Below are 25,608 nucleotides of genomic sequence, written 5' to 3'. Positions count from 1 at the left end.
AAAAGCTATGTAGGATTAGGTTAACAACTCTTAATGCCTTTTTGGCTATGTAGTTACAGTGGGCTCTAGCACTTAGATCATTTGAGATGAGTACTCCAAGGTCCTTGACAAAGTTTGGATCATCAACAAGGTCTTGATTATTTAGCTTGTATTTTATTTTCTGATTTTTTCTGCCAATATGTAAGGCAGAGCATTTATTTGTTGAGATTTGAAGTTGCCATTTGATTGACCATTTTGATACATAGTCAAGGTCTTTTTGGAGGGTAGTAGTATTGTCTGTGATGTTGAATAGCTTTACATCATCAGTGAAGAGAACGCAATTGCTCTTAATATGATCACAGAGGTCATTTATGTAGAGTATGAAAAGATTTGGTCCTAGAACACTGCCTTGGGGAACACCACTGTTGACAGGTACAGAATTTGATAGGACGCTCCCAATTTTGACCATTCGTTGTCTGTTTGACAGGAATGCTTCTATCCAGTTATGTAGGTGTCCAGAGATACTATAAGGTTTTACTTTTAGGAGTAGCTTGTCGTGTACCACTGAATCAAAGGCTTTACAGAAGTCTATGTAGATTGTGTCTATTGCTTTGCCCTGATTGAGTTGTGTAGTCCATATGTTTTTGCAGTGTAAGAGTTGCAGACTACAGGATAGGTTTTTTCTGAAACCAAATTGTTTATTAGAGAGTAGGTTGTTTGTCTCTAAGTGGAGGATAATGGATTGGTTAATAATTGATTCCATGACTTTACAGGTGACGCAGCATAAAGAGATTGGTCTGTAATTTTCAACTAGGCTGGGGTCTCCCTTTTTGAAGATGAGGATGACCGTGGCTTGTGACCATAGTTTTGGGAAGGAGCTGGTCCTGAAAGATTTTTCAAAGATTATGCTTAGAGGTTCGGCTATGGCAGTAGATAGCTTTTTTAAGAAGTAGGCACATATTCTGTCCGGTCCAATAGATAGGGATGGTTTTAGATTGTGAAGTGCTTTTTCAACAATGTCTTCTGTAAAATCAATATGTATTAGATCATTGTAGTTGTCTGTGGTTTGACTAGGAAGTACTGGGCTTGATCCATTGCTGTTTACAAATACTGAGCCAAAGAATGTGTTAAAGAGGTTTGCTTTGATGGTGTTGTCATTGCAGTCTTTGCCATTAGATCCTTTTAAGGGTGGGATGGACCTTGAGTCTTTTAGTTTGTTGTTTACAAAATTGTAGAAAGCACGGGTGGAATTTGTGCGTAGAAGGTTTTCCTCTTGTTTAATGTGATAATTAGTGCATTCAGTTTTTATCTGGTGGCATAGATTTTTGTATCGGCTTTTGAAGTTGGCAATGTGTTTGATTTGTTTTTTTCACCAGAGTGATCTCTTTTTGGATTGAAGCTTCCTTATTGTTATGGGTAATCTGTTTGTCCTGGTTTTGGGAGTTGTTATTGGTACATATAGTTTGATGGCTCTTTTGATTTCTAGTAAGAATACGTTGTAAAGTTCTTCAACTGTATTGCATCCAGTGAATAGAAATTGCCAATCAAGAAGAGAGATCGTTGATTATAAGATCATAGTTGCCTTTTTCGAGACAGTTGTTAAGCCTAGTATTGTTGGTTGTTAGTTGTTCCAGTCTCAGTCCTTGCTGCTGGCTGTGCGTCTTTTTTTCTACGGGAGAAAGTTTAATGATGATAATGATAACAACAATAATAATAATAATAATAATAATAATAATAATAATAATAATAATAATAATAAATCATCTGCCCTATTTCACTCTATACATGGGCACTGGGATATGGATGCTTCAGTTTGCAGAAAAGCAGTTGTGCTTGTTTTCACATTCTGTGGTTAAAAAAAACAGTTTATAATTTTTCTTTGATGGGGATCTGTTTTATTATTGAAATGTGCAATAACCAAATGAAGTCAGACATCAGTGGTTGCTAAGGCATTTCTGGCACACCTGTGATAGCATTTATAATTTCCCTATATTAACTAAAAATAAATTGGATGAAATCTCATGAAGTAATGACATTCTCCACATCCTGACTAATTTTATATTATTCTCCACCTAGTTATCCTTTCTAAATAAAAAAGGGAAATGATTTAGTTTATACAGATGTGACTTCAGACCCAGAATGACTTTGTGTGTCCTTTGTACACCACCTCCTTTCACATAGTGATCTTTAACAGCCAAAACTCACTCATTCACTTACTCTCTTTCTTTCTCTCTCTCTGTATATATTTACACATTGTGTGTGTATGTGTGTGTGTGTGTGTGTGTGTGTGTATATATATATATATATATATATATATATATATATATATATATATATATATATATATATATATGTACACACACACACACACACACAGAGTACATTCAGAAAGTATTCATATCCCCTTTACTGTTGTCAATTTTGTTATGCTGCAGCCTACAGTTTCCGCAGTTGTTGAAATTCATTTTTTTTTCTCATTCATCTACGCTCAGTACCCCATAATGACAAAGTGAAAACAGAATTTTAGAAATTCTGGAGATTTATTTAAAAAAACAAACTGAAATATTCCATTGGCATAAGTATTCAGATCCTTCACTCAGTACTTTGTTGAAGCACCTTTGGCAACAATTATAGCCCTGAGTCTTTTTCAGTACAATGCAACAAGTTTTCCACTGCTGAATTGGGGGATTTTCTGCCATTTTTCCTTGCAAATTCTCAAGCTCAGCCAGATTGGATGGCTACTGTCAGTATAAAGCCATTTTCAGATCCTTCCAGAGATGTTCAGTAGGATTCAAAGTCAAGGCTCTGGCTTGGCCATCTGAGGACATTCAGACTTGTCCTTAAGCCACTCCTATGTTGTCTTGACTGTATGCTTAGGATATTTGCCATGTTGGAAAATGAACTTTCTGAGATACTGAGCACTGTGGAACAGGTTTTCATTGATATCCCTGTACTTTGCTCCATTCAGCTTTCCCTCAACCCTGACTAGTCTCCCAATCCCTGCTGCTGAAAAACACTCCCACAGAATGATGCTGCCACCACCATGCTTCATTGTTTGGATGTCATTAGGCATGTGATGAGCGGTGGTTGGTTTAGAATTGTGGCCAAACATTTCGATCTTGATTTCTTCAGACCAGAGAACTTTGTTCCTTACAGTCTGAGAATACTTCAGATGCTTTTTTTGCAAATTCCATGCTGACTTTCATGTGTTCATCTGAGGAGAGGCTTCCATCTAGCCCAGGGGTGTCAAACTCAAGGCCCATGGGCTGGATCTAGCCCCATGGGACCATCCTGGAAACAGCGAAGGACTAGCCCATGGTGCCTCTGCCAGCTAAAGTGGAGCTTGAGAGGGCCACACATGGCCCTTCCAAGTTCCATTTTTGCTGGCAGAGGGCTGCAGGAGGCCGTCGCAGCCAAAATCCTAGGCGTCCCTGACACAAGTGATGTCAAGCTGGTCACACCAATCCCGACCATGCCCACCCAGCCCCCTGAGGTCAAACACAACCCTGATGCAGCTCTTAATGAAATCGAGTTTGACAATCCTGATCTAGCTACTCTGCCATAAAGCCCAGGTTGGTGGAGAGCTGCTGTGATGGTTGTGCTTCTGGAAACTCTGTCCCATCTCCATATAGGATCTCTAGAGCTCAGTCAGAGTGACCATCGGGTTCTTGATCACCTTTTTTTACTAAAGCCTTTCTCCCCCGATTGCTCCGTTTGATCAGGCGACCAACTCTTGGAAGAGACCAGGTCATACCAAACTTCTTCCATTTGAGAGTTATGGAGGCACTGTGCTCTTTAGGAACCTTCAGTGCAGTAGAAATTTTTATTGTAGCCTTCCCCAGATCTCTGCCTTGCAATAATCCTATGAGCTCTGCAGACGGTTCCTTTGGTATAATGACTTTGCTATGCTACACTCATAGTATGCATTGTCAGCTGTGATGCCATCTGCAGAGAGGGTGTGGCTTTCCAAATCACATCCAATCAGTTTAATTTACCATAAGTAGACTCCAAGGTATAGAAACCTGTCAGCAATGATCAAGAGAACTGGGAAGCACCTGAGCTAAATTTCAAGTGTTGTTGCAAAGAGTCTGAATACCTTTGCCAATGTGATATTTCCATTTTTTCTATTTAATAAATTTACAGACATTTCTAAAATTTTGTTTTCACTTTCTCATTATGGAGTACTGAGTGTAGATTCATGAGAAAAAAATAAATTTCAACAACTGTGGAATCATTTGCAGTGGCTTTGGTTTTGTTTTTTTGTTTTTTGCCTTTGCCTTTACTATCGAATTAACATTTTCTTAGAGCTAGGAATCCACTTATCTCATAATCAATGCCTGTACACATTTTGTTTGTAAAGTTGTGGTGAATTTATTTCCAGTTTGCATCATTTAACCTTATCAATCCCCTTTTGAATCAATCCCCTTTTGTTAGTATCAGGGTTGGTGATTGCTTAATCTTTTTCAGTCTAGCCATTTCATTAGCAAGAATGGATAGTGTTCCTGCTGCTTTTACTTAGAATAGATGAGGTGATAGCACAAAACGCTAGAACAAAGTTATGATTTATAAGCATTATTGCTCAGGGCTGAAAAGCCATTGTGAACTCTGCTACTTTTTCTAGGCGAACAGAGCATTGATTGCAACTACCTACCTGGATTGCCTATCCAGAATGTAACTTACCTTCAATTTTAAAATTATTTGCTATAGAAATTGGAGAGCCCGCATGAGTGGGTTACATAGTTACATCTTCTTTTGTAACAGGTAGCTTTTGTTTTGTTTTTGAAATACATTTTAAAAACTCTTCCCAGACATTTTTTCTATAAATTAGATGGAAAATATACATACTATCCTTTCTATATTTTTGATCTTGGAATGAAAACAAGAGATATTTAGCTCAGGTTCCCATTGTTTTTTAAGGAAACAGCACTTTAAACAATTTCAGTTTTCTCTTGTAAAAGCAATTCAGACTGTTCAGATAAATATTTAATGGAGCTATTTGTTTTAAATTCAAAATAAATTTTCCCCACTTTATGCATAACTTTATATATTTTTTCTACAATCATTTAATCAGTTATTAACTCATTCTAAGTTTATTTAGGAATATTTGATGAAGTATTTTGTCAAAGGTCTTTAAAAATCAGACTGCAATATTGTATGCTGCATCAAGTCTGCTACATTTTTCCTCATAGTAATTGATGTAGTCAAAGAAAAATTTAATAACTTAGAATTAATTTTATAGAAACTACGCTTACTTTCCTGAAGCAAGACTTTTCTTCTGTGGGGTGATCTTTGCTTTTTAATCATGTTTTCCATGTGAGACAGTATCTTGTCTAAAATTATTCTGCCCCTTTTATTAGACTAGAGAGAATAAAGTTCTTAAGATTCTGCTATATGTGAAGTGCAGAGTACATGGGATAAAAAGCAGATCTTCTCAGTTGAGGTTTCTAACTATAGAATATATTGCTATCCTTTATTCTTTCAGCTGTTTCAAATTCTTTGATCACTGATCAGAGACATTTGACTGGTCACAACAAAAATACTGAATATAAATATAAACAATATACTTGCAAAAGACACTAAAATTAATTGGCCTATAATATTTTTTAAGAATTCAGTTCCTTTCAAACATGCTATGCATGTTCCTTAATTGCTGCTAGCTATTGATGGATGCAGCTAATACATTCAGCTATTATTCCACCTGCAAACATAAGTATGATGGCCAGTTGTAATTACAACTTGTTCAGTGCTGTCTTAAATTTGAACATTCATTGAAGGAGTTGTTGTTAAGCAAGGTAAAAAAGTAAAGGATGTTCCTGTGGATTTTACTCTGCTAGTCATTGCCAACTACAGAGGGCTGTGCTCATCTCCATTTCAAGGCCATTGAGTCAGCGCTGTTGGAAGACATTTTCACAGTCATATGGCCAGCATGAAGTCACAGAGCACTGTTACCTTCACATCAAAGTGGTACCTGCTTATCTACTTGCATTTGCATGCTTTTGAACTGCTAGGTTGGCAGGAGCTGGGACAAGGATGGGAGCTCATGTGGCACTTGGTTTTTGAATCTGGGCTGCCGTCTTTCAAGCCAACAAGCCCAGTGTCTTAACCCTTGAACCACTGCACCATCCCTCTTAAGCAAGGACCATCTGTAATTTGAGATTTACTCTTCAATCCTAAACATAGTTATATAAATACTTTCTTGAAAGTTGCATAGGATTACTTCTGAACTGATATACGTTTGCAGCTATGTATCTTTCAATCTGGCCTTTTACTCTAACCACAAGAATTCTGCTGATAAATGTGCACTTTATATTTGTACTAGGAGAAAATATTTATTATTCAATAAATATTTGAATCGGGTGGGTTTCTACCGGTTCTGTCCACCTCTGTAGAACCGGTAGCTCTAAAGAGCAGCAGACATAGAACCGGTTCTATGTCTGCTGATGTTTTTTACCTGACCTTTATTTCCTGATTTTTTTCAACTTCAGCTGCCGTGCGAGGCACAACTGCAGTTAAAAAAGCAGGAAAAAAAGGCTTTTGGAAAGGCTGCTTCTCTGCACGCAGCATGCTGATGACGATTTACAGGCGCGCGTCAGGCAGGGTACAGGGAAGCACATCATAAATCACCGAACCTTGTAAATGACCGAACTGGTAGTTAACCCTGTCGGATCCCACCCCTGATTTGAATGTGATTGTATGCCAAGCATTGAATCTAAATGTTAGCAAAAGAACTCTGGCATACTTGTATGTATTCAGTGGCTTTGTATTTTAATTGAGCCTCATTGCAGATTTAGATGGTATCTCTTCCTAAATTAAACCTAATTGATACTTGGAAACTATTTAACCAAAGTTGTTTTTACTATTGCAATAAAAAATAGCAGGATCTTCCCTTTTATTCCAAAAGTACCTACCGGTTTTTGGATCTGTCTGATTTCCCTAATTTTATCTATTACTTTTTTGATAATTTGGGCTTCCCAAGGTAGTGAGCTTCCATGGCTTCCAGTGAGCTTCCATGGCCAAGGTAGACTTCAGCCTATGTCCTCCTGCCTTTACTCCAACATATGAACCACTACCAATGATTCTCAAATAAGGGATATCAACATATGCCCTTTTCTCTCTCTTAAGAATTGGAAAGAAAATGTAGTGTAGAATGATTTGTCCATGCAGTAGCATCTGACTGCCTATGAATTCTATATAACTTATATCAGTTTTTATTTAACTGCTCATATTATTATTTTCATCAGTTTTTGTTTTCATAGCGGCAGGTCTGTGAAAACCTGTGTAAAAGAGGATATGTTCCTATTTGCTATCTAGGATTTTTTTTCTTTTTTAATTAAATCCAAAAAGCAAAGAAAAAAGAAAGCTAAAAACAGAAACAAAAACACATAGAGCTTATATTTATTTATTACATACCTGCACATATAAAGTTGTACAATAAATATATCAATAAATGAAATCCATAATTATAGTTATCTATAAATAATCGACATTAAATATATATCTGCTTTTGGATTCAGTACACAAAACTGTTGACATACACTATTTGTCTCCAATTTTCAAATAATCCTTATATTCTCCTCCATGCTGCATCGAGAGCCCAGGATGGGTTGACTCATTCCTATGATGTCATTTAACTGAGTCTGTACTAAGATATAAAAGCCAGCCCCCGGGAGAGACCCCAGCTTTTGACTCAGCTCCTTTCAGTCAGTAGCTGTGTCTCTGAAAGCATTCTGTTAGATAGCAATCACCAGCGATCTTCAGTACTTTTTTCTTCGCTTCAAGCAGCTCCCAGGGATCTGGGCAGCTGCTCTTCCAGGAGAGCAGGGCTCTCTCTCCTGCAACGTTGGGAGCAGCATTACCAGAGCTCTGTGCAGGCAAGCTGGGCAGCATCTGTAGACCTTCCCCACGCCTGCAGTTTGGAGCGATCGTAAAAACGATCAACAAACCGATAAGAGCACAAGCCAGCTGATTGTGTGGCCGGATGCTACGTTTTTCCCTTGCTGACTTCGCTCGGGGCTCTGTATAGCCTAAGGAGCAATTTTTCGATCTCGGAGCCTGTTTCCTCTAGTCAGTGGCCATCTTGGATTGAAGCCTTCCACCACAAGGTGAGCGGCCATTTTGTAAGCCCGGGGGCCATTTTATACCCTAAGGGGCTTAATAGAAAAAAATTCTAAACAGTTTCTTTCCAACGGAAGAGCCTTTATTCTACAAATGGAGCAAGATAAGGCTCAGGCAGAGCTTTCCCCCCCAGTGGAACAGTCCCTTAAGCTCAATAAGAGAAAAAGACGTAGGCAACGCACCCAATTAGTCCAGAGGGAGGTGGCTGCTAAAATCAGAGCTAAGGCTCTAGCCCCTAAGTAGGCAACTCAGGCTGAGCTGAGGGCAGAGAAGCGCAGACATGCAGCTCTAGAGAGGCAGTTCAACAGAACTATTCAACAGAAGGGAGTGCAACTACAGCATGTTTCAGGTGATACTCGTGGGCCCCAGCCAAGCCCTCCCAGGGGAGGAGAAGTTATCTATGAGCCTTTCCATCCTCCATCTTGGTCTCCTGAGGCTCTTGCAGTACAATCAGATCCTCAGGATCTAAGCAGATCTGGGCCTTATTTCCGACAGGCTTCTGGGCCCTATGCTCCTCCCCCTCCCTCCAGGCCTTGAACCTCTCCTCAATCTAGGCCTGAAGCCACCTTCACTTCCACAGCAGTGGGCCTTCGGCCTTCTGCCTCTACCTTTGAGCATAGACCAGGGGATATACAAGATGTTGTCTCATTGGCCATTAGGCAGGGATTGGCTGAAGGCTTCAAGCAAATTCTTCAACCTCTGGAAAGAGTTCAAGCCCTTCTCCTTCTCAATCTATAGGTTCCTTGCCTCATCACCCTGATTTACACAGGCCCCAGGACCTCAGGGTCCATTCTTCTCTACCAGAATGGGAGGAGGTTGATGAGGAAGGAAGGGCTTCACCATCTGAACACAGTTACTCCTCTCATTCAGAGTGTGAAGAGGGTGAGATTTTTGACCAAAATCTTTCAGAGGAAGAGGATTCTCGCCCAGAGCAGACATCCTCTGCATTGGTCTTCAAACCTACTCTCTTCAGGCCATTACTCAGCAAGGCCTTGGTCACTGCCAAGCTGTCACCAGAGGAAGTGGCTCCCGAGCCACAAGGAAATTCCTCTAGCCAAGGGGATTCACTCTTCTCCAAGCCTGTAGTGCATGCAGAGGTTATGCCTTCTCCCATTTTGTTCCTGGACATGGTCAAGGAACAGTGCGCTTCCCCTTCGGCAGGTCCTTGCCCATCTTCTCTGGATAAGCGTTTCTACAACGTCAGCGCAGCCCTGGACAAAGCCCTGGCAGTGCCTTCTGTTGACATTCCAGTTCTGGCCTCGTTCTCATCTTCTGGCACTCCCACGGAGCCAGAAGATATCCTGAAACCGGATGATAAACGTTCCAAACAGCCCCTCAAGCGCAATCACCAGGCCGCTACTTGAGCTGTTTGGGCTTCAACAGCAGCATCCTTTTTCATGAGGGCATCCATACGGTGGCTGCACCAACTCCAGAATAGATTGCCTGCTTCTGATCTTCAGTCTCACCAAGACCTTAATAAGATTATCGCAGCGGCGGAATTCATTGCGGATGCCACTCTCAATTCCACCAAATTTGCATCCAAAGCCATGGCATCTTCTTTAGCAGCAAGAAGACTTTTATGGCTCCGAAATTGGCAGGCGGAGTCATGCCGAAAATGGAAGCTGGCTTCAGTTCCATTCACAGGCGATAAGCTTTTTGGCGATGCTCTGGAACGTTATCTCATCAAAACCAGAGATAAACGTAAAATTCTCTCTTCCTCTGGGAAGAAAGCCGACTATCGCCCTGCTCCTTATCGCCCTCCTGCCTTCCGAGCAGAGACCTCATCTTGCTTCCCCCGCTCTCAGAGGCCGTACTTCCAACGCCAAGACCAACGGGTGGAAGCATCTGGCAGGCAACAACCTTCTACTGGTAAATGGCCCTTTCGGGGGGGAGGGGGGGTCATTCCTTCCGTCACTCTAAGTAATTGTCATCCAAGTAGCATTGGATGCTCACTGGAATAGAACGCAGAGATGCCATCAATGCTGCCAGGACCTTTGTGAAGACCCTTGGAGCCGATGAGAGGCCGAAGGGAAGTGCTCGATACTGGTAATGGGTATTCTGATAACAGAAATGGAGAAACTGGCAATGATGAGGCCAAATTGGGATGTGGAGGTAAGCCTCAGTGAGATCAGTGGAAGAGAGGAGATCGCCCTCCCGAATGCTCTCTAAAATAGAATGCAGAGTCTGCATTTTAAATCGTCTGTATTTTACAAATTGGTTGAGAAATTTTAGATCAAGGATGGCTCGCCACCCCCCACCCCCCAAGGCTTTGGGAACGATGAAAAGGTGAGAGTAAAGCCCATAGACTATTTAATCTGTATAAAAACTGGATTCTGTAAAAAAAGCTTTTGAAAGTCATCAAAATTATACAAAAGGTTAGCAGCTTTTATAGTAAGTCAGAATATTGGCATTAATAACTGTTTATGGACAGCCAAAGAAAATAAAACAAATTAAGATTAAAAATGACAATCAAATAGAGGTAGAGTTTACAGCTTGTATTGACAGGATACATACAAATCTTACTGTTTTTTTAAGCATTCCACCATTACATTCTACTTAAAATGAAATATTTTCTTGATGCTTTTCAAATATATGCAGTGTTTTCTAAGATGGAAGAAAGAGACAACATCATCAGTATGTCTATTTGCATTTAGGCAGAGCATAAAGTTTTGAATACCACTAATTGTCAGGCATGAACAATCAGATTCACACATGAAGAGTTCAATTAACTACCTATACACAGAAATCTTTTCAGACTGATGGTTTGCACGTGGGTAAGACTAGATAAGGTTCAGCAACATTCAAGCATGGTCAGACTTCATCCTCTTGTGGCCAGATAGGAATATCAGACTAATTCCCCATTTGACTTCTCTCCTGACTCTGCTAGTGTCTTTCCAACATTACCCTCCTTTCAAAACAGCCCTTCCCTTTATTCGTGGCACCCTCATTGTCTGAGTTTTCACAAAAATAAGGGAGGGATGGAAATGAAGCCAGTTCAAAGGAATCCACCCCCATATCTGAAGTATCCGTTGGAGCAGGTGCTGCTGTCTGGAAAATATCTAGATGATCAGCATGTTCCTCTCCCATCTCTATCAGGAAGTGAAGGCCTGAAGCGGATGGTTGGACTGCATCAAGACATGTCTCCCTCCAGAGGGTCCCACTGGTTAACTCCTTTACTTAGATTCCTCAGGCGGTTCCGGTGCATGGAAAGGAACTGGGAGTTTGGGAGGCTATGGCTTTTCTGGGAAACGCTGATGGAAATGCCACACCAAGTCAGGGACATGCACATAGCTGTATTTTCCCAGGAACATTTGAATTCAGGGAAAGGGAAATCTTTGATATCTGCTATTTTATGTCATCAAAAGACTCTTAATGTTCTGGGCGGCACCTTTAACGTATACACCCATGCCCTGCTGTCTGGTTATCATGGCAAGGTAGAAAAACCTCCTCCCTCAAAGATGCAGGCACATACCACTATTCTGTGAGCTTCAAGTCCCTTTCTTCCACCGAAAATAGTGGAATATAAGGTGATACAGTATTAGTGGGACTCCCTAGATTATCCATCTAGGCCCATGAAAACTGGTCGAGAGATGGCTGATGGCAAATAAATCCTGAGGCATTAGTGATACCCCCAATACCTTGTTAGCTGCTTCTGCAAGAATTTTCCAAAAGTTAAAGGGTTGTAAAATCCTTGTAATAACCAGGGTCTGGGGTGTTCATTATTACACAGGTTTATGGAACACTGCATCCAGCATCAATTTCTTTGAGCTGGGTACATATGTAATGTAAAGTCAAAGCAAGAGAAAAAAATGACTCCATCTTCTTGCCTCAGATATAATGACTTAGTCTACTGTAGCATTTCCAGATTCTTATGGTTGATATTGACCAACACACCCCTTCTAAGAAATGTCTCTATTGGTCAAAAGTTGTTTTAATTTCTAACAGTTCTTTATTTAAAATATCATATTTTCTTTATGGGGAAGGGATGCTCTGCAGTAAAATGCACAAGGAAAAAGATGGTTTCCCCTCTGGGGTCTCCTGTAAGAGTACTGTTCCTGTAGCCATATTGGAAACGCAAAACTAGACATTAATCTTGAATGGATTGGGGTTTTGAAGAAGGGGCTGTGGTAATTGTTTGACTCCTCAAGTGCCACCTGCTCTGTGCTTGTCCAAGCAAATAGAATCTCTTTTTTTAACAGTTGAGTTAGAGGTTTAACTTTATGTGCAAAGGTAGGAATAAACTTTGTGTAAAAGTTTGCAAAGCCTTAAAAACTCAGAGCATCCTTTGTATTTTTGGGAGCCTGCAATGAGAACACTCTGTGCACTTTCTGGGGATCTATTTGGACTCCATCTATGAAAATGCAATAACCCAAGAAATCTAACTGTTGCAAATACTGTGTGATCTATTTGGTCCCAGGGATTAAAATCCCAGCAAAGAGGCGATATCGCATGGCAGCTAAGGTGCTGTTAATTTTGAAGCAATATTTCAATTCTAATCTGCGAAAAGGTTTTATTAGACTCCTAAAGTCACCAGCTTCAGCACCTATCCTCTTTGTCCATAAGAAGCAAGATCCTGGTTCCCCAAACCCAATCAGTGAGATCCCAATGAGGACCGTTCACAACTACAAAGTGCTTAATGTCATAACAATGAGAGAGTATTATCCAGTACCAGTAATATTGGACTTATTGGATAGGTTGCAAAGTGTGCATATATTTACCAAGTTGATCCTTCAAAATGTATATAATCCCATCAGAATTGAGGAAGGGTATGAAGTTTTTGACAGCATTTGACAAATTCAAATACACCATTGGGGTTAGTAAATTATGGTGCTGTATTTTATATATATATATATTTATTGCACGGTTTATTGCACAATCCCAATATGATTAGGATGTGAAGATGGTGCATACATGATAAAAGTAGGAAACTGTTCTGTATGCTTTGCAATTAATAGTTGTAGCTTGTGTAATTGGACTTGTTTTTAAGGGCTAACCATCTATTGTTTCTACTTGCACAGGAATAGTAAGCCTTACGGAATCTGCAATGCTTCAAAACTTTCTAATTCTATGAAATCAGCAAAGCGGTTGCTCCAGAGTCCACTGAAGGCTTGAGCATTTATTTTTGTCTATTGGGTAAAGTCAGAGTAACAGAAATTTTCAGCAGTGTACCTTGATTCAGATGGAATGAAGCCTATTTAGTGGTTGAATAGCTCCTCCTGTGAACTCTTTCAAGAGGTGCTGCTGTCTTTTCCCTAGGCCTCTACTTTGCACTCGGTATGGTGGTTCTCCTGTATACCCAGGGGGGAATTTTGGCCTGGCAAACTCTCTGCAGAAAAAAAGCAAAGTACTCATTCTTTGTCAGCACCTGCCATCCCTAATTTGGATGGATTCCTCCTCCCCCAACTCAGTCTCAGCCATCATGAATGGGGAGAAGGCGCAATAGTGAGACTTTGAGCTTGCTTCTTTCTGTTGCCCAGACTGGCATTGATTTCTCCCACACAGGAGTCGAGGATCATGTAAACCTGATCTAAGTTCTGGGGAACTCCTTTTAGTGTTTAGCTCTCATCTAAACTGACCAGTCAGGCTGCTTTGTTCCAATTCAGGTTTCAAAGGTGCTTTTTTCAAAAAGCAGTTGGCTGTTTTTTTTTCCTTGCGGAAGAAGAATAAAATGTTTTGCTTTTCATCCAAGAAGCTTCGTCGGTTGTGATGGTGGGGGAATGGAAGAATGGGCACTGACCAGTTGAGACTGGATGGTCCTGAGATACTATAATCTTGATAGCATAATCAAGGTTAAATGCCATTTTGGATGGAGCACTAACCTCAGCAAGAAAATTTCTACTTTTTAAAATAACCCATATATTTTGCGTCAAAGGCATTTTGTATTGCAATTTAATTCCAATGTGTATACGTTAGTTCAATCAATAAAGTGCTCCCAAATAAGTACTACTTATCACCCCTGGGGAAACAATACAAGGAAAAAATGATAAGACCAAAACTGTAGTAATAAAATACTAGTCTGAGAAAGCTGCAGAGAGAGAAAAGGACAGATTCTTTGATTTAGTTATTGAGCTAATCCTGATCCTAATACAAGAAATTAAAGACTAAGAAATCATCTTTTCATAGGGATCAATGTATAGAACTTGGTCTCAGTTTAACTTTAAAAAATGAGAGGTTTTGGGAAATGTCCTGGAAGCTGCTTTTGCAAAATGTTGCATTGATTATTGGTGGACTTTTGGGCCCAATTCATACAGCAGGTCATTATCTTTAAAACCCCAAATGGTATTGCAGCAAGATATTTCAAGCAATGTTTTGCAAGAATTGAGTCTTCCTGTCTGAAAGGAATCCTAATGAAAGTTTCCTCCCTCCTAAGATTCATGAACTGTAAAATGCCATGACTTCTCTTGAATAGCTTCACCTTATGAAATGTTCTGTAAACAAATTAAAGCTATTTTATCTCCTTGAACTTTTGGTATCATCTGACTGATTATAAGCACCTATTAAAGATTTCAGTTTTTGGTTTTGTTTTGTTTTTATCTTGATTTGAATATAACTTTTTAACTTTTCTGTTGAGCAGAATAGAATAGAATAGAATAGAATAGAATAGAATAGAATAGAATAGAATAGAATAGAATAGAATAGAATTTTATTGTCAGTTTAAATGTACACTAATCAGCATACATTAAAATGAAATTTCATTGCATTCAGCTCTCAAAAGATAACCATTCTGCATATACCCACATGCACACGTACATATGACATAAAGAAACATTACAATCTAGTTCAAATGTATACATGTACATGATGAAAGAAAAAGAATCCTGCAAGTTTACAAGAAGGATGGCATAAGGAACAAAATTGTTGATGTGATACATCATACAGAGTCTTGGAACTGGAGCAAGTTGTAAGTATTGTAAATTAAAATAAAATAATTTGACATTATTATAAGCAGAAAATGATTTGTTTTCAGTGCTCCTAAATTTCTGTGGTTGAGCAGGCATTGCCCCTTAATTTATGGCTGAATTTGTGAGAAAGCAACTTCTACCCTCCACTTCTGGTCTATTTGGTTAGATTTACATGCTATGATTAGGTAATAAAAGTAGTCTGTATACTCAGTTCATATTAGAGCATTAAAGCATAAATGAAATAGCATTTGGTGTTTCTTGTTCCCTGCAGTGTTTGGTATCTTCTTTGTAGGTAGTAGCGGTCCTTTGGAACCAGATTTCCCCAAAAGATCTGGATGGCCCCCATTCTTTTGTTCCTTTAAACAGCCATCCTCAACCTTTCCAGCTTGGCAGACCAGCACGGGGGGGATTGTTCTGTGTGAGTGGCAGGTGCATGCACTTTTGCACACAGCTCCATTTGCACAAACATCAGGCACATGCACCCTCCACTTACACAAATAGAGATTTATGCAATCACGGGTGCACCCACCACTTGTGCTGTTTGATGGCCTGGTTCCGAATGGGCCACAGCCCAGTACCGGGCCATGGCTCAGGGATTGGGGACCCCTGGTTTAGATGATCTATAAAGATCTGGCTCTTCACCCAAGCCTTTGCCAGGGAATATACATTTAATGTATTGTTATTATTTTGAAAAGTTACATTTAAACTAAAAAACAATATGATTATTTTACCATTGTATAAATGACTATATACTTATAAAAAAGAAAACTAACCTATTATATAAAGTAACTACTTACTGAGAGAGGAAAGAAAATACAAATAATATCAAGGAAAAAAAAAACTGGGAGGAGGGGACCTAAAACTTTGGCAAATCTAAAAAAAACCTCATAAAATACAAAAAATAAACTACACATAACTCAGAGAAAAAAAATCTGAAACTTACATCTCTCTTTAGATTTATATATACATTTGTTTATAAAATTAAAGTGAAATCATTTTTCAGGCTATTAAAATTATGTTTTTCTTCAATTGCAATATTATGATTTAATAATTTATATGAATAAGTGGTGAATTAAATCTAGGCCATATAAAAACATATTGATTCTCTTTTCCTTCTTGCTGCTCCTTCAGTAAAAAGTTAATTTCAAGATTGAAAGTTGTCAAATGTTGTTAGGCCAATTATTACTAATATTCTATAAATACATGAAGTTTTTGTTCAATACTCCAAATTATGAACTTTTTCACAGATTGTAATATTCAATTTTTTTGATGTAATATTAATATTGGAAAGTAGTGTTTTGTGTCTTTGCTTCTATACCTAGAACTAGATAAAATATTTTCAAGAAAAGACAGGTGTTTATAGTACTGAAGAGGAAGCAATATGGGTAGTCCTTGAGTTATAACTGTAATGGAGTCTGCCCATTGAGTGTGGTTATAAGTTGTAAAATGGGCCAGTCACTGGATCAATCTGGTTTTACATTTTTGTACCTGTTAAGTGGACTCGGTGGTCATTAAGCAAACACTGTAGTCATTAAGAGAAACTATGGTTTGCTATAGTACAATTTTGCCAAACTGGAAGTGGGTGCCGTTTTTTGGCAAAAGTGTTGCAAAACAGGTCACGTGACCATGGGATGTTGCAAATGGCCCATCCCATAATATACAAAACAAAGTGGGGGTAGGAAACTTTTCTTTCCAAAAATAGATCAGTCATTGCAAATCCTTCCTTTTATTGTTTCAGATGAACAGGAGGCTTTGAATTCTATCATGAAGGACTTGGTTGCCCTCCAAATGAGCCGGCGTCCCAGACTGTCTGGTTTTGATAGCATGAAGAACAAAGATTCTCCACATTCCAATAGACAGGTAATACATTCCTGATAAGTAGAATCTTGTTTATCATACGTACGTTTGGCTGGTAGAAACATTGCTCAGGAATTAACTCCTCTAGTCACATTACCTTTCTGCAGCTAGACCCAGAGTTCTTAGCAACCTCAGTAACATATTTTACTCTGTCCCAATGCCTTGGAGAACCCAAAGATTCTATCATACATTGTCAGTTTGGAGACGATGGGATTGTGTTATCAAAGATAATTCAAGAAAGCTGGATAGTATTAGCATGTACTATGGTCAAGTTATAGCTGTGCCGTTTGTGTTCTGATGTCCTGATCTTTTCAAAATTCTCCAATAAATTCTATATTGAGAGCTCTACAAAGCTCAAGAAATTGGGAATATCGTCAGGATGGGAAATATTCCAGATATTAATTACTCCATTCTTCCCACGAATATCTCCACAGACACACAAATATCTTCCATTCCTCTCTCTCTCTCTCTGTGCTCAGATACTCCCTACTAGTATACCTTTAAGGTTGTTTCACAAATATATTCCATCCATTCTATACACTCGCCCCTACATTTCTCATTCATGTATACAACTTTGACTTTTTATCTTCCAAATAAATAATTGAGTTTTTTTTCCCCTTCTTTAAGAAAAAACACAGTGCCAGCAACCCAGGTCTCCTCAACAACCTTATGATAAGAAAACAAAATAGTCTTGCAGTAGAGGAAAAAAAGTCACAGGTAAAAATGCTTTCTAATGTTCACTGTTTAGGCAGCAGTATAGATTTTACAATAGTGCAAATAGCATTAATTTGAAAGAACTAAAATGAAAAGCAGCATTTTCCCAAATTTCTCCAAATAGAAAAGCATACCTTAGTTTCAGATCTTTTGTTATATCCAGAAGTAAACATGTGAGATACTCTGAAAGAAAATCCAGGACTGTGTTTTTATAGAACTAATTGTTAAAGGTAGAATGCAGGGTTTTATTCATTCATTCAATTTATGTGGCTGCCCATCACACTTCAGGAATTCTGGTCAGCTAACATCATAATATTATATAACATCAAAAATTAATGACAGTCAGGGTACAAAACATATTTGATACGTATGGAACAATAACAGATTCCAACTAACAGTCTGACTCTAATGCCTGAGAACACATCCATGTCTTCAAGGTTTTCTGAATAACAGGAGGGCTAGGACCGTGACACAAAAGGCTGCTTTCTGGATCTCCACAAGGTGATACTCTTTAATTCACAGGCTAGTACTATGCCTCTCTTAGATCTGCAGGATAGTTAGAAACAAAAGAGATCCCACAAATAACCTGGACCTATGCCATGACAGGCTTTATAGGGGACAGACAGACTCCTGGATTGCACCTTGAAACACATTTGAAGCCAGTATAGCTAATTATAAAAGTATAACCTGAGTGCACCACAGTGTATAACTGCCAGCATTGCTGCATTGAGAACTAGTTATAGCTTTTGGATACTGTTTAAGAGCAGCTCCACCTAGAGCACATTGTAGAATAGCACAGTGGTTAGAATGCAGCATTGCAGGCTGATTGCAGGCTATTTCTGCTGATTGTCAGAGTTTGATTCTCACCAGGTCATGGTTGACTCCGCCTTCCATCCTTCCAAGGTCAGTAAAATGAGGACCCAGATTGTTGGGGGCAATATCCTGATTCTAAAACTCTTAAAGTAGAGGTCATCAACTGGTAGTCTGTGGACTACTGGTGGCCTGCAAGAAAATTTTGGTGGTCCACAGTGCACCCAGGTGGAGGAGCTGCTTTGGGATGTCCAATGGGCCAGTCCTGTGACTGAAGCTCTGGAATATGGGACTGGCCAGGCAGCCCATAGAGCAGTGATCCCCAACCTTTTTGACGCCGCGGCCCGGTACCGGCATCAACTGGGCGCCGCCATCTTTTTTCGTCAAAAAAGATGGCGGCGCCATGTTTTTTTGATGAAAAAGTGCTTCCGGTGAGCTTTCTACCCGGAAAAGCTCACCGGAAGCACTTTTTACCAAAAAGATGGCGGTGCCCAGCAACCAGCGGCCCGGTAAGACTTGTTCCGCGGACCAGTACCGGTCCGCGGACCGGCGGTTGGGGACCCCTGCCATAGAGGGCTGGAAGCCTCTGCTGTAGAGGGAGGTACGTGTAACTTGCAACCTTGCAGGAGGTGCAACATGCAAGGAGTAGCACAGCCCTTGCCGGCTGGAATGAGGTAATGGTGCTGTTGCGGCAAGGGGGGTAGCAGTGCTGGTGGTCTGAAGCAACGGGTGGCGGCAACCCATGGCTCTTTTGTCCCCCTGCTGTGGCTTCCTGTCGGCTGAACCTAACACTGGCTGGCCTGACCCCTCACCCTCTCCTCCCAGTCACTCCTCGCCTGGCCTAAGAAGAGAAGCGCAGGGGATGCAGACTCACTCCATATTCCAGAGCAGGAGTGAAGCTTCATCTCTTGTTGGATTTCGCGGGTGTTTCTTCCAGCTGTTTTTGGTGCTGCACATACCTTGCCGACCCAGCCATTTCTCTCTGCCACTGCTGTTGGCGCCTCCATGTCCTGCTCACTGCTCACATTAGTGCGCTTCACAATGGGGGAGATGGTGTCCCCTTCTCCTCCTGGAGCCCATTAGGACATGGAGCATTGGCTGTAGCTGCGTCGGGTGAATGTCCCAGGGCAGAGAGCAGGCCATGCATCTCCCCAAGCGATCGAGGTGCGTCCAGCACCAACAAAGGCCAAAGAAGTGCCCACGAGACGCAGAGAGCGCCGGAGAATCAAAATGAAAGAGAGATGAGAGAAAGAGAGATACAGACAGAGAAAGAGAGGGGAGAGATGAGAGAGAGAGAAAGAGAGAGAGAGAGAGAGAGAGAGAGAGGCTGAGAGAGAGAGAGAGAGAGAGAGAGAGATGCTGAGAGAGAGAGAGAGAGAGAGAGAGAGAGATGCTGAGAGAGATGGAGAGATGAAAAAGAGAGAAATATAGATACTGAGAGAGACATGAGAGATCCCGGTGTTTTGTTTTCTGTGGGAAATGTGTCCAAATGACTCTTGAGTGTTTAAGGTTGCAGAAATAGGCAGCCAAGCTAAGTGCCTGAAGGACCCCATCCCGTCACTGGGAATCCAGGCGCTTCAGCGAGCGGCATGCTGGATTCATATGAGTGGTCTGCGGGATTTAAAATTATGAAATTAGTGGTCCCTGAGGTCTGAAAGTTTGGTTACCTCTGGCTTAGCGAGGGCTGTAAAAGCACTGTGAGGCAGTATATAACTCTGCTATTGCTAGAAACTACTTGGGTTTTACAAGAAATGTTGAGCGAAGAAAGCATTTTGGCAAGAAATGTTAGGATTGGTATCATTTGCTCATCTGAACAAGAAGGTGTCAGATACTTTTCAGAAACCTGGATTGGCTTGGTGAATTAATTTAATCATAAAATCAAAGAATCAAGGAGCTGATGGCAATTGTTGCCAGGAAGCCTTCATACAGATTTATCTTGTGTGCTAGTTGTGCCATGTCCACTCCCTCCCCCTGTGCAATTTTATTCTCTTCCTTTCCATCTTTGTTCATTTTTAAGTCAATTTTAATGTTAATATTTATTGTTTTAATGTTATCTTGTTGCTAGAGTCACATTTAGGTAAGATGGCAGCATGTACGTTTGATAAGAATAGAATAGAATTCTTTATCAGCCAAGTGATAAGACACACACAAAAATTTTCTCCGGTGCATAAGCTCTCAGTATATGTACAATAATAGTGGTAGATTGTTATAGTCATTGTAAAAATACATTCATTATAAAACCTTAGATACAACACTTAGTGATAGTCATGGATACTAAATAAGCAATCAACATAAATCATACTAGGATACTAAACAATATAAATTGTAAGATACAAGCAACAAAGTTATAGTCATGAGAAGATAAGGAGATAGGTAATAGGGAGGATGAGAATAATGATGATAATACTGCCTTTCTAAATAGTTTGACAGTGTTGTGGGAATCAGTTGTTTAATAAGTAATTATTTAATAAATAATCAGAAATCCTTCATACAGTTACTCGTGCCCTGGTGATTTCATGACTAGATTATTCCAGTGTTCTACATGGAGCTTGTTTTCCATCCAGAAGCTGCAGCTTCTGTAATGGCGCAACCAATAACAGGCACTGTTGAATATGTCCATGTATCACTGCTGCTATGAAATCTGCATTGGTTGTCAGTCAACTTCCAGGTACAATTCAAAATGCTAGTTATTACCTATAAAGCTCTGCATGACTTAAGGTCTACATACCTGAGAATCTGTCTATCTCCAATTGTCTCTGCCCACTTGGTACATTCCGGAAGAGTGGTCTGCTCCACATCCCTACTATTAAACATTGTCATCTTAGGTATTCAGGAAGTATACCTTCTCTGTCTTAATCCCTGCCCTCTGAAACAGATCTCCCCCACTCCAAATTACAGGCAGTACCCTTTGTCCTGGCATTCTGGAAAGCTCTTGAACCTGGCTTTGGTCTCAGATCTAGAACTATGTATTTGGGGAACCCTTTTGTAGTTTCTTGTTACAATTGTTTTAGCCTGACCTGTCTGTATATGATTTTAATTGTTTTTATTGGGTTCTATGCTGGGCGACTAGTAACACATTTAAATGATAAAATTTCCTCTGAGATACCTTAATTATAAACTGAATAAAAATTATCAAAGTATTTAATAGGTAATATGAATACTTTTGTTTTGGCAGAGTGACATCAGGATAAAGTTTGAACATAATGGGGAAAGGCGGTAAGATTATTATTATTATTATTATTATTATTATTATTATTATTATTATTATTATTATTATTATTATTATTATTGTTATTATTGTTATTGTTATTATTATTATTATTATTATTATTATTATTATTATTATTATTATTATTATTATTAATTTGTTTTTATATATATATATCTTACTGCAATTCAGATATACAGTCAGGATTGTATGTATTGGGACAGTGATAAGTTTTTTAGTATTTGGCTTCTACACACCACCACATTGTATTTGAAATGAAACTCAAGATATGAGTGAAAGGAAGACTACCAGCTTTAATTCATGGGGTTTGACAAAAGTGTAGCATTAACTATTGAAAAATGACAGCTGTTTTAATACACTCACTCCCATTTATGGTAACAACTAACAGAACTACAAATATAAGGATTGTTTTTAATACTTGAATGGAAATCCTTTGCAGTCAGTGACTGCCTGAATTTCTGGGACCCATGTACATGAGAAATGCTGAATTTCCTCTTTGACATACTTTACTGCAGTTGCCTTCAGCTGTTTTTTTTTTTGTGTGTGTGGATTTTTCTGTCTTCAGTCCTGCCTTCAGTAAGTGAACCTTGTATTGCACCGGATCAGGTGACTGACTTGGCCAGTGAAGAATATCCCGCCACCTTGGGGTTTTTTTGCCTAGAGAAACTCTTGGCAACTTTGCTTTGTGCTATGTTATGTGTCATTATCCATCTGCAATATGAAGCGCCATCCTATCAGATTTTTTAGCATTTGGCTGAATCTAAGCAGAGAATACAGCCTTCTACACATCTGAGTTCATCCTCCTATTTTTATCAGCAGCCAGGTCATCAACAAATACCAGTGACCTGGTTTCACTGGCAGCGATATGTGACCCTGTGATAATATGTGTTTGACAGATGATGTGGTATATTTTGGATCATGAGTTGTTCCTTTTCTTCTCCAGACTTTTCTCTTCTCATTCCTTCTGGTACAAGTTAATCTTCATTTCATTAGTTCAAAGAATTTTATTCCAGAATTGGGCAGGCTTTTTTAGGTGGCAAAGTCTAATTCTTCTTGAGTATTACCTGTGACTTCCACCTCTATATTTACTCTCATGAAGCTGTCATTTGATTGTAGACTTTGACAATGAGGTTCCTGCCTCTTCAAGAATGTTCTGGACCTGGCTTAACATTATGAAAGAGTTTTTCTTCACTACTGACAGAATTCTGCGGTCATCCATTTTTGTGGTCTTCCAGGCCTTCTTTGGTGTTGCTGAGCCTGCCAGTTAGTTGCTTCTTTTTAAGAATGGCAAACTGTTGTTTTGGCCACTCCCGATGCTTTTGCAATCTCTGATGGATTTATTTTGTCTTCTTCCTTTCAGTCTAACGATAGCCTCTTTCACTTGCATAGACATCTCTTTGGACCTCATATTGATTATTCATGTGTGTGTGTGTTTGTGTGTGTGTGTGATATTCCTCAATGGTTAACAGCTGCACTTTTGTCAAACCCCTTGAATTAAAGCTGAAAGTCTTCACTTTCGCTCACATTGTGAGTGTTTCATTTCAAATTCAGTGTGTGGAGTACAGTGACCAAAAATGCCCCCCAAAACGCTACCATTGTCCCAATATAGACTAACCTGACTCTATTGCAGTTATCTTCTTTAAGCTGAATCAGATCTGTACTGAAATGTTTGTTTTAAGATTAAACAATAAAAAATACGTAAATAACAGAATCCAAGGTAGAGGGACTGCCTATAAAAATAGAGAGAATTTATGAATATTAGCAAAGAACAGTACGTTAACAATTTAGAAGAAAGGAAGAAAAAGAAGGGGAAAAGTTTGATACACTGCTCAAACCATTTTGTTACATGAACTATGTAGAGCCCATTTTGCTGCCATAATCAATATTTTGGTGTCCCATCCAGAATTATCCCCTTTATCCGGCCTGTCCGCTATGAGGATGTTCAGCAGAAAGTGAAAACAGCTTTTGGGCAGCCACTGGATCTCTACTACATGAATAATGAGGTAGTAACTTACACTATATAGTGTGTTTTTATTCCTTTCTAAAAGGGTTAAGTTTAGTTCTAACTAAAAAAATAAAAACAATAGGATGAGCAAGCGACTCAGAAGTAAATGCTTTTGTTTCAATAAAAGTATCTTTTGTCCATGTAAGTGCCTGCTCAGAAAATGTAAGGCTGTGGCACCAAAAGCCACCCCTCCAAATAGTATTTCTGACTCTCCTGGCCTAATTTGTGGGTGTGGCTTGGTGATCATGTGACTGGCTGGACATGGCTTGTATGTAAATATTATAAATATTTATATAAATATTGAATTTTTTATAAAAAAAGAGCAACTTTACCCAAAATCAGGCAAAGCAGGCAGATTGAGTTGCTCACAGAATCACAGATTCATTCAGAGATCTATCTGCCATCGGCTAGCTCAGTCTATCAAATTTGCTTGCCGTGAGTCTGCACTGAATTTGCTTGCAAGCAAAACTCCAGTCCTAAGGGAGGTTCGGCTGTGCTGAGCCAAAGATCTAAAGACTAGCTAGAAAGCAAGAAATCCAACCATTTCCTGCTTCCTAGCTAATCTAAATCTCCCGGCACAGCAGAACAGATGATGGTCGGAAAAAGGAAAAATAGCAATTTAGCAGGCAAGTTTACCGGATAAGGAGTGAGTGGGTGGGGAGGGTTCCTGCGGGCCATGTGGGCGGCGCAGCCTTGTGTTTCTGTGCAACCTGGATTAATTGCTTTGTGGGGTTGCTCTGGGGGTGGGATTTTTCTGCGGCCCATCAAAATTTTCTCATGGCCCACCGGTGGGCCATGGCCCACCAGTTGGCGACCGCTGGTTCAGATAGTACAGAAAGTGTCTATTTGAAGAAATCTGCTTCACTTATTGGGAAAAAAGGTATAATAGAATATGGAAATCTTTAAAAATTTGAAATTGCTAAACTGATTTTTATATTAAAATTAACTTCATTTCTCTTCCACACTCTTCTTAAAATAAATTCAAAGGAATAAGTTTTCTGGATATCAGTTTAGGAAAATGCTTGTAGAAATAACTTAAAAAGGTGATAATATATCTGAAGGAATAGTTTCACCATTTTACAGCTTATATATGTTTTCCTTACATAAATTCTGGTTATTTCAAAGCCATATAGCATAAAGCAGTTTAAGAGTCAGTGTTGTCTTGCTGTTCCCTTGTTCAACAAGTCCCTTGTTGCTATTCAGATTTACTAACTCTATTGTCTCTATTTATTCTTTGCAGTTATCTATTCCTTTGAAAAGTCAAGATGACCTTGATAAGGCAATAGATCTGTTAGACCGAAGCTCAAATGTGAAAAGCCTTAGAATATTACTGCTGTCTCAGGATAAAAATCATGTGAGTAAAAGCAGTGTAATCTGTTTATTTCAGTTTCACATTTGTTGTGATCATCACAACAAATTATTGTTCATTAACTGGTATTAATTACTGACTCACTAAAAGATTCTTTACTATGCTGCTTGAAACAGAAACAAAGTATCACATAATTTCTTGGTCTTCCATCCTATTTCTGGTCATCACTGATTGTTCGTCTTGAAGTTGTTTGTAAGGAAATTACAGGTTATGATAAACCCCCAAATATTGGCATGGTAGGAATTCCTGGCTAGAAAGCAAGGAAAGTAATTTCTACGTCAAATATTGCATTGATTGATTTTCAGTTTTCCTTCCGTGTTGTTCCACATGTTCAGGCTGTGTTGTGATCTTTACTTCATAGTGATACATATATTTAAAGCCTTGTTAAGTTTTGAATCTCTTAATAATTTAACTATTAATTCTATATTGTAGAATGCATTAATTTGATTTCATTCACTGTTTTGTTTGCTGATAACATTAACTTTAGGATTTATGAGAGTTATAATCGCCAGTATCTCGAGGGTAGCAGATTAATTCCTCCTGTCATGATAGAATTAACTTGATAATATAAATGCTAAAATTTGATTGATTATATATCTTTCATTGTTTAAAAAGTAGTTTTTGCTTG

At 39.2% G+C, this 25,608-nt stretch overlaps 1 protein-coding gene across 6 annotated transcripts in view; it reads left to right on the top strand.

The window, feature by feature from the left end:
• The window catches only part of MAP3K3 (mitogen-activated protein kinase kinase kinase 3), a 55,262-nt gene that overhangs the window by 1,062 nt on the left and 28,592 nt on the right, over window positions 1–25,608 (top strand). For all 6 annotated transcript variants that reach the window (XM_026679847.2, XM_087946429.1, XM_087946430.1 and 3 more), the window contains exons 2-6: window positions 16,735–16,856; window positions 17,481–17,570; window positions 21,553–21,593; window positions 23,510–23,609; window positions 24,852–24,965. In XM_026679847.2, the coding sequence (XP_026535632.1) occupies window positions 16,735–16,856; window positions 17,481–17,570; window positions 21,553–21,593; window positions 23,510–23,609; window positions 24,852–24,965 (467 nt within the window). The remainder of the gene's footprint in view (window positions 1–16,734; window positions 16,857–17,480; window positions 17,571–21,552; window positions 21,594–23,509; window positions 23,610–24,851; window positions 24,966–25,608) is intronic.

This window comes from Notechis scutatus, chromosome Z (genome assembly GCF_049901735.1).
Source record: "Notechis scutatus isolate UNSWTSFEM ecotype Mainland chromosome Z, rNotScu1.2, whole genome shotgun sequence".
NCBI classification, from domain to species: Eukaryota; Metazoa; Chordata; class Lepidosauria; order Squamata; family Elapidae; genus Notechis; species Notechis scutatus.
Note: the sequence above shows the minus strand (reverse complement) of the source record. Positions and strands in the feature narration are given on the sequence as shown.